The sequence below is a fragment of the Xiphias gladius genome, chromosome 4 (genome assembly GCF_016859285.1).
Source record: "Xiphias gladius isolate SHS-SW01 ecotype Sanya breed wild chromosome 4, ASM1685928v1, whole genome shotgun sequence".
Lineage (NCBI taxonomy): Eukaryota > Metazoa > Chordata > Actinopteri > Istiophoriformes > Xiphiidae > Xiphias > Xiphias gladius.
The window spans coordinates 14,418,317-14,426,860 of NC_053403.1; the positions used below are offsets into that span (position 1 = coordinate 14,418,317).

An 8,544-nucleotide genomic window follows, 5' to 3' on the forward strand; every position below is an offset into this window, starting at 1 on the left:
TTACATTTCAAGCATTATTCCATTATTGCTTTGCATTTACTCTGTGTCACTGAAGTGGCAGCAGATTGACATTGTGCCAGAAACAGACATGATTCTGAAACGTCTATTCTCAGCACAAAGTCTAAGACACATTTTCCACCAAAACACCAACAACTGTATTTTGGTGGAAAAAGTGTTGCTGTAGAACTTCCCACCTGTTTGCACCTCTCCTCCCACTTGTGCACAGTGCACACGACGCTTGGCACCAAAAAAAACACACAGATAAGCTAAAATCGAATTTCAAGGTCAAGGAAATGACCAAACTGTAAGAGTGCTACTTGTGGTGGTCTTTGTGCCGCTACAAAATTGGGCCCGAAAATTTTTAAATCTTTACGTCAACCTACCACTTATGTTTCTTTTATTTATTTTTATCTAGACCAGCTTTTTATTGCAGATCTCAATAGACTACTCTAGATAGTAGATACTCCACATCCATTTACAGTGGGGTCCAAAAAAGAATGTACATGTTTGATGCAGTGGAGGCTGCAACAGCCTCAATTTTAGTCCATTAGTGTGAGTCAAACTCCAAAAACAAAGGGGGCGTATATAATTAATTTATAAAGATTTCCTCCTCCTCTTTGGCACTCCTGGCGACTACCTAGCTCACCTCTGCTTAAAAAACGACCCTGAGTGCAACAACGTGAAATGACATCATCTGCAAGATGTTCTGCACTCCTTGTACTGTGGCAGTTTCAACATCAATGCGATGTTCAAATGTAAAAACTACTACTTTGACTTGATTTGGACACAAACTGAACTATCAGAAAACATGAAAAAAAAAAAAAAAAACCCAACAAAAACTGGTCAGTGCACTTGAACACTTTAATAAAATAATAGATCCTGAAACAGCAGGTGCATAGAATAGAGCTATTTGAATCTCAAAGCACACAGTTATTCATTTCAATTGGTTAAGATAAGAACTGAGGCCTCACAAAGTGATTTTAGAAACATGACGACATGGAGCTACAAGATACTGTGCATACGTTCTTAAATAAATTATCTCCTTTAAAAAGGAGCTATGCTCACAACGATATCAATGTGTAATAACACTGGAGACTCCAATTTACAAAAACAAAACGACTGTACAAAAACCCTTGTTTACAGCATTAGCTTTAACAAAAATATACATTCAACCCTCCCAACAAAGAGAAATGTAACAGTATCGAGCACTTTGTTCATTGTGAGACAAACACTCTTACAAGAACAAAAGATTAGACAAACAAAAATGAAATGCAAGTCAGTAGCTGCAGCGGTAATTTGTTTGTGAGGCACATTTGTGGGAGCTGTGATTGGCTGATGGCATGTCTAACGTTTGACCTTTTGGGGTCAGAAGTTCTCATTTACCGGGATAACAGGTGGCGGCGTCCCTGACTGCGTCTGGTCTGGTGAGGAACCTGGAACAGAAGTGTCAGGTTAGCAGCCCTATTGCCAGCTTAAATCTTGCAAGCTCGGTTGTTGCCACAAGACGTGGGGGTGGACAAAACTTTAAAAAGGCACTTTGCAACAAAGACACGTATGTGGCCCTGTTGTACATCTTTTAGCTGACAGGGCTCTATTAGACCAAATACATAGTATTCAATTAAGTGTGAAACTGTTTGAAAGGAATAAATGTATATGCTTAAGTAAAGAAAGAGGTGTGAGTATGGGGTGTGTGCGTGGAAAACAAACCTTAGGTGTGTCCGGACTGCTGAAAGGTGAGAGTTCTATTGAATTCTCTTTGTCAGAGGAATTGTTATGGCGATGCTGGGCAAACTTCCTCTTCAGTGCTTCTGCAATAAGTGCTGCTGGGTCATTAAGCAATGCTGCCCCCCCCTTACTGCGTCTCCTCCTGACTGGTGTGCCCCCTGGAGATCTGGAGGGAAACAGAGAAATATTTTGTGAGGGGACAGTTGTCTGGGATGGGGGGGGGGGGAATTAAGTGCCTAAATCCACTGGCACACTGAGGAGAGATTTTTTGACACACGCCCATATTCTATCAATCCTGATGCCTACCTCTCGACAGAGCGCAATTTGACTTGATTTAAGTCCTTGAGAACATCCATCATGGAGGGGACCCCTTTAACTTCTGAACCCCTGCCGAGGCTTGAGCCCTGGAGCTTGAGCTGACCCTTATCAAGGTCCTTTTCGTTCTTCCTGCGCTGGCGGATCAGCTCTAATACAGACAAAGTCTCAGTGGAGGAGCCGGGGCAGGGGGGAGGTGGGGGTGGAGGTGGAGGTGGTGGAGGAGCAGCCCTGCGAGGTGTGGAGGTGAGAGCTGGTGGAGGGGGAGGAGACATCAAAGGTGTGCCTGGGGCATTCTGACACTCAGTCAGACCTAAAACACGTTGAAAGGAAAAAAACAGAATATAGCACTCACTTGACGTACCGAGAACATCTGTATGTTTTGTGATAAGTTGAGGCACAAGGTAAAAAGGATGTGTACCAGAGGCTGGAGCAGCAGTAACAATCATGGCTATCTGAGCTCGTAGTTTGAGCAGCTCGCTCTCCAGCGCTGTGATCTTCTTCAGGGCGTCTTGATCAGTTGTCTGTCTTACAGGTCCGCCTCCTCTCTGGGCTCGATTCGAGGCCAGTCCTGGGTATCTCACCACATCTCGATTTACAGTGCTTCGCTTCTTTGGAGGCAAATGGTTCCTGGACGTGGACATTTCGCCCCTTTTACTTTCTGACCACATTATTTTGTGTACAGTAGGAAAGTGCAGTTTTTCTCCGTCATCAACAAAAATGCAAAAGCTTTTCTTTCTTTTAAAAATGATCAGTGTTCTCCTGCTAAGATAGATTGACTAAAAGTAAGTTACCAGTTTACACTGTGTTTTCAAAAAAGGCAAGCCGAGGAGGGATGTAAAGAGAAAAACTGTTCAGGGTGTTTGTACTATGTCTATTTATGTGCTTACCTGGTCTTGGCAAAGCTCTCCCCCTCGTCCTCAAACACCCACAGTACATCAGCAAATGAGGGGATGGCAAGTGTGTCCATGGTAATGTCGACATATCCATGGCGTCTGTAGCGAGCAGAGGGATCTGAGGCAAAAACAGGGACAAGGAGCGATTACACACTCTGTCACTGTCTGCAAGACAAAAATTAGACAGTCACAGATGATATGAATGATAAGTACAGAGATAAAGCCTTCTTCGTTAGCATTGTTATAAGCAAGTGTGAATGTGAAGCACATAGTTCCACTCGACTTGTTCAGTAAAATGTGAAAAGGTTAAGACAAATATATCATTTCATGACATTCCAACCTATAGTTTTATCCTTTTTATTGTAGCAGTCTTCACTATCATACTAAACTACAAGGATTCTGAGAGATATTCCTCACTCTATTAGAAAGTCGCACAGTACCTGAAAGTGGACACGTGGTGTAGGTGTCAGTGGGAGATTTGTCCCAATCATCCGCACAATGCTACGATACTGACCGCGCTGCTGACTGTCCCACACTGGAACCAGCTACAGACGAGACAACAAAAGAAGGATAAATAAATGGCTAAATCTTGGCGTAAAAATGCCAGCCCTAAGATGGAACTCCGCCGTGAAGTAACTGGTGATTTTTCTTGGCCCCGTAAAAACAATTAATCAAGTCCCCGGATCCCAGTTTGAGAATCAGGAACACAGTTTTAGCAGAAGTGTGTCTGTGCACTTACCATGTCTGGAGGTACTCCAAAGTACTCCAGGACAAGGTGCAGCAATTCCAGAATATCCTCTACCAAAGACATTTGAAGGACTTTTTCCTGCACCAGCTGACGACTGCAAAGCTCCTCTTTCCGCTGACTGACTTGATCAGAGGCCGACACAGAAAGGATGTCACTAAGTCACATACTTGGCAGCTGGAACAAAAAAAACAAAACAAAAAAAAACACAACAAAACACATACTATTAATGTAGTTTTGGACATTAATTCTAACATCACCATTAGAAGAACTTTGCTACTTCATTATGAACCACAGCCAGACCTGTCAGATTGTCCGGGACAGGTTGCCTTACTGTCCTCGGAGTCCAAGCTTTTGTTTACCGCTGTTATTTCTCAAATTAAATTTGCCTCTATTTGATCACAGCTTGCACTTTGATTGCACTGTGTTTTCTTTTTAAATTCTTCTGTTTATTCCATTCAGGCTCAGTTTTTTAATCTTCCTATTTAATTTTATTCTTTTGAAATTGTAGTGCTAATGTGTTTTTAGTTTATCTTGTGTTTCTTTTATTCCTGCCTTGCTGTTTGAAGGTTCTATTTGTAAATAACAATTATTTTTGTTATCGATTAATCTCCTGATTATTTTCTCAATTAATCATCTGGTCTATAAAACATCAGAGAAAATTGAAAAATGCACTTCATAGTTTCCTAGATCTTGAGGTAATGTTATTAAATATCTTATTTTTTCTGACCTACAAATATTGAGGTTACTATAATGTGAGACAAGGAAAAACACAATATGGAACCTTCAAATATTTAGAATTTTTGTTTCAAAATTGACTGATTGATTAATTTTCTTTCCATCGCCTAATCGATCAATCAACCAATAGCTGTAGGTTAAAAGGTTAATCAGACTGTCTTTAAATGCCAGTGACTTGCCCTATAGGAGAAATCCAGCCTACACCAAATGTGCAACAAAATTATAATGTTCAGCTGCATCTGTGAATTCAAACATCTGTCCCTCACACCGTTAACTAAGAATAAAACAGCTGCAAGCATAGAAAACACCCGTTGTGACGTTTTACCGGGACAGTTTCAGAGCTGGAGGCGCTAAATTCAAAGAAAACTGATATGGATGTGATATTTAAAACGAACACTCAACGTGGAACCTGGAGTCCATCAGTGATGCAACTGTCAAAGTGTCACCTGCTGGCAACACACACACACACACACACACACACACACACACACACACACACACACACACACACACACACACACGCACGCACGCTCGCTCGCTCAGGGAGGACGCCGTCTCCGTCTGTACCGCTGGATGCTGACTCGGCTGCGAAACCGCAGGGGATCAGCAAAACGCATGGTTCACGGTGGGTTTTAGTTTACAGGCGAAGAAGAGAAACCCTCCGCTCAGGGCACTGCGGGTACCGTTAATGCCGCACGGGCACCGCAGCCGGCGGTAAAGCATTGCGGGATACGCCGAAATACACCGCACGTTTACTTACCGTGAACTTGTTTCCTTCTCAAAAACGTGCAGCTACATTTATCCGAAAGTCTCCGCACAATCAACAACATAAACTATAACGGCAGATAAACGCTAAGGAGAACTCGCAGCTTCCCCCTCAGGTCACGCTTCCAGGCGGCGACTCTGTGAAGTCAAATAAAGCCGCAGCAGCAACACCTCCTCCGATTGGCTGTTGCGACCAAGTGAGTATGGAAACCAATAGGAGTGGTTGAGCGTGCAGCGTGGGCAACGGCTGTTCGACCAATTGCGTGTCGCGAAAACCTAGCACTGAATTTGTATTTTTGTCCACGAGCAGCTACTTTTCCTGAGTAAGTAAACTCAATTTCACTATATTTATCGCACTTTTATGGCACTTATAATATAACATTTATAGTTATTTCACAGTTTAAAGTCCAAACGTTGAGATAAAAATGAACGGACATGTCTTTTTGCGAAGCTGGTCCGCTTGATAACGTGCCAAAAGTGGTTAGCTTCTTTAGCTAGCAACAACGTTAGCAATAGCAAACAGGTTCACTTCAATAGAACTTTTATAAACTACTTTATAAAGCACTTTTTTTTTGTCCACTACGACATTAACGTTAAAGTGGCTCAATCGACTGAAAATATCACTTAAAAGTTTCAGGTCTGGTTCAGTTAATAAAGATGATGGACGCACTGTCAGTGGTGAGTCAGCTGCGGGACCTGGCCTCTGAACCGCAGAACCGAGAGGTGATAGTACAGGACCAGGGCTGTCTGCCCGGGCTGGTTCTCTTCCTCGACCACCGGGACCCGGAGGTTCTGCTCGCAACTCTGCAGGTGGGTGGAAGAGGCTCGACTGGTGCGGTGGTTTCACGTTAGTGTTTACATACATTAAAGGACAATACCTTGTTTTTTGCACGTTTGTCAGTTTACTACACATTAGAGATACTTCTCCATTATATAATTTAAACAGTCTTTTTCCACAACATCTTAGTGTGCTGTATGTCGCTTGTGTGGGGCTGCCATCAATAGTTATTTTTACAAGCTAATCCTCCGATTGTTTTTGTGACTAATCATGTGGCCGTTAGAATATAAAGGACAAGTTAATGTTCCCTGGGATGGATATCCTTCCAGTATATCAAGCGGGTTTCCAGTCTCTGCAAATTGATTTACATGCTTTACTGAAACACAAAACAAAACAATGACTGCTTAGAAGGCAGTAGAAAAAACTCATTCATGTATTTCAATAGGCGTTTATGTCATGCTTTGAAAAATAGTCTTTCCCTAATGCTTTGTAATACCATTTCTAGCAAATGGGTGAAAAACATGCAGAAACACTGGTGTGATTCTGTGCTTCCTTAAAGCTGAGGAAATAATGAAGTTAGTATGTCAGGACATCTTATTTAAGCTTGTGTATATGTTATTCCATGTTCTGTCTTTTTGTGTTTCCTCAGACCCTGCGTTACTTGGCTGAGTTGCCTCCGAACATCCCCACCATGAAAAATGAACTTGGTATGATGGTGAGCTTGGAGAATCTCATGGGAAGGTAAGGAGATCATGTTCATCACACTCTTGGTGACCCTTGGCACGTTGGTGAGCACGTCTTCGTGAACTATTTTTTTTGTGATTGTACGCGCAATTTCAAATAACACTAGCAAGTGTCGACTACTTGAATTCCATGTTTTTGTAATATGCATTTAATATTTCATGCTATAGTACAGAAAACGTAGTATTTTAACTTTGTAGCAATGTTTGTTGTCATGTGAGAGGTGATGTTCAGTCAACCCTGACATGATTAAATAGAATTTTTCTCCACACAGAGAGGGCCTGTCTGTTGACATCACAGCCTTGGCCCAGGAGGTGTATGACATTCTGCGTGCAACAGCCAATCCTGCAGCCAGCTCATCTGAGCAGGAGAGGAGAAAGAAATCACAGTTCTTTATCAACTCCTCCAACAAGAAGGCCAAGTCTGTCACTCTGCACATCCAGGGGCTGAACAGCACTGTGAGTAGGCTGAATGAAAATCACACTCATATGCAGGACTGTAGCAATTGCCATTATTGCCAGTAAGCTAACCAATAAAGTTTCCCTCTGTTAAAGGTCCAGCGTGGCTTGTGTGAAGAGGCTCTTCTGAAGGTCAGAGGAGTGATAAGCTTCACTTTCCAAATGGCCTCCAAAAGGTGTACTGTCCGTATCCGCTCTGACCTGCCCACTGAGGTAAAAGACAAACATTTACTATCATTTCCTGCTTAGGAAAAAACTACTGCAACTTTTAATAATGTGTTTAAATACTTGGTGCAGGAATCAGGCATGAGAAAATGGTGCATCTTGTTTGATTAATGTCCGATTGATGTCCATTAATCCCAGACATCTTCCCTGATCTCTCTCCATTTGCAGAGTCTGGCATCAGCAATCGCTGCCACTAAGGTGTTGTCAGCCCAACAGGTGGTGAAGAATGAAGCAGGAGAAGAGGTGGGTACTGAGCACACATTTTGAGTATCCACCGGAAAATAGCTCAACAATTGCGGGTGTAAATTGACATTTATATTTTAAAAACCTCAATTTTCTCTCCTCTATTAATGCTTTCTTCAGGTTTTGATCCCTCTGAACCCATGTGGAGTGAAGGTGCAGCAAAACTCAGCTCTACCAGACTACCTCCCAGAGGAAGAGGAGAGCCCAGAGAGGGGGGTCGACCGTGCAATTTCCCGCACTACAGCCAAGGAAGATTCCAGTGGGAGCTGGCTCAATTCTGCTGCCGGTTTCCTCAAAAAAACCTTCTACTGGTGAAACTGGAGCAGATGGATTTCCGGGCGAATCAGTGTCGCAGAGTTGTGCTAAAAGACTGCTCCCTACTGCTGTGTATGTGGCTGGAGTGGACATTACTGGATGTGGACACACAACAGGACTACATTCTGGCTTTGTGCGCATGGTCAGAACTTCACCAACTTTCTATCAATTCCTGTGAATAACTTCAAATATCAACACGCTCAAAAGCACTTCAGACTTTAGGATCTAGCTCTATTCTACTTTGAACTGAATGGAGACCCACACACTTGAAAAACATCCTTTTGTCTGGACCTTTGCTGTTTTCTATCCACTATTATCAACAAGTGTAAATATTTTCTCAAAATCTGTCTCCTCGCAGTTTTTATCAAACTGTCCATTTTCTCCCTACATGTAAAGGGTTACAAATGTTTCCTGCTTAAAAAAAAAAAAAAAAAAAATTTCTATGTTCTATTGTTTATCGGTTTATGCTAAAATAAATGTACAAAATATTACCCCATGTTGTCCATGTGTACTGTAATTTTTGTTTTATTTCTCTGCTGTTCTCCATTTTTGGCTAGGGAAAAAAAAGGAAGACAATAATAGTAAAACCACATCGGTGAA

At 42.2% G+C, this 8,544-nt stretch overlaps 2 protein-coding genes across 2 annotated transcripts; one reads left to right on the forward strand and one right to left on the reverse strand.

Moving 5' to 3' along the window:
* Positions 1–842: 842 nt before the first annotated feature.
* On the reverse strand, positions 843–5,368 carry mtfr2 (mitochondrial fission regulator 2). The gene is given in 9 exon segments (XM_040126112.1): positions 843–1,433; positions 1,708–1,891; positions 2,032–2,353; positions 2,462–2,670; positions 2,931–3,039; positions 3,042–3,054; positions 3,377–3,481; positions 3,676–3,858; positions 5,180–5,368. Coding segments are annotated over 8 exon segments (1,068 nt in total). The 5' UTR covers positions 3,748–3,858; positions 5,180–5,368; the 3' UTR covers positions 843–1,379.
* On the forward strand, positions 5,365–8,431 carry armc1l (armadillo repeat containing 1, like). Its single transcript, XM_040126113.1, has 7 exons — positions 5,365–5,507; positions 5,816–5,994; positions 6,612–6,703; positions 6,978–7,161; positions 7,258–7,374; positions 7,555–7,629; positions 7,750–8,431. Exons 2-7 carry the CDS (start codon positions 5,842–5,844, stop codon positions 7,942–7,944), a joined length of 816 nt encoding a protein of 271 aa, XP_039982047.1. The 5' UTR covers positions 5,365–5,507; positions 5,816–5,841; the 3' UTR covers positions 7,945–8,431.
* Positions 8,432–8,544: the final 113 nt, after the last annotated feature.

Bases quoted from the DNA above. Each gene is read 5' to 3' on its own strand.
- armc1l (XM_040126113.1), top strand. From the start codon at position 5,842: ATGATGGACGCACTGTCAGTGGTGAGTCAGCTGCGGGACCTGGCCTCT. The intron at 5,995-6,611 runs GTGGGTGGAAGA...GTGTTTCCTCAG, and splicing joins TTCTGCTCGCAACTCTGCAG to ACCCTGCGTTACTTGGCTGA. The intron at 7,162-7,257 runs GTGAGTAGGCTG...CCTCTGTTAAAG, and splicing joins TCCAGGGGCTGAACAGCACT to GTCCAGCGTGGCTTGTGTGA.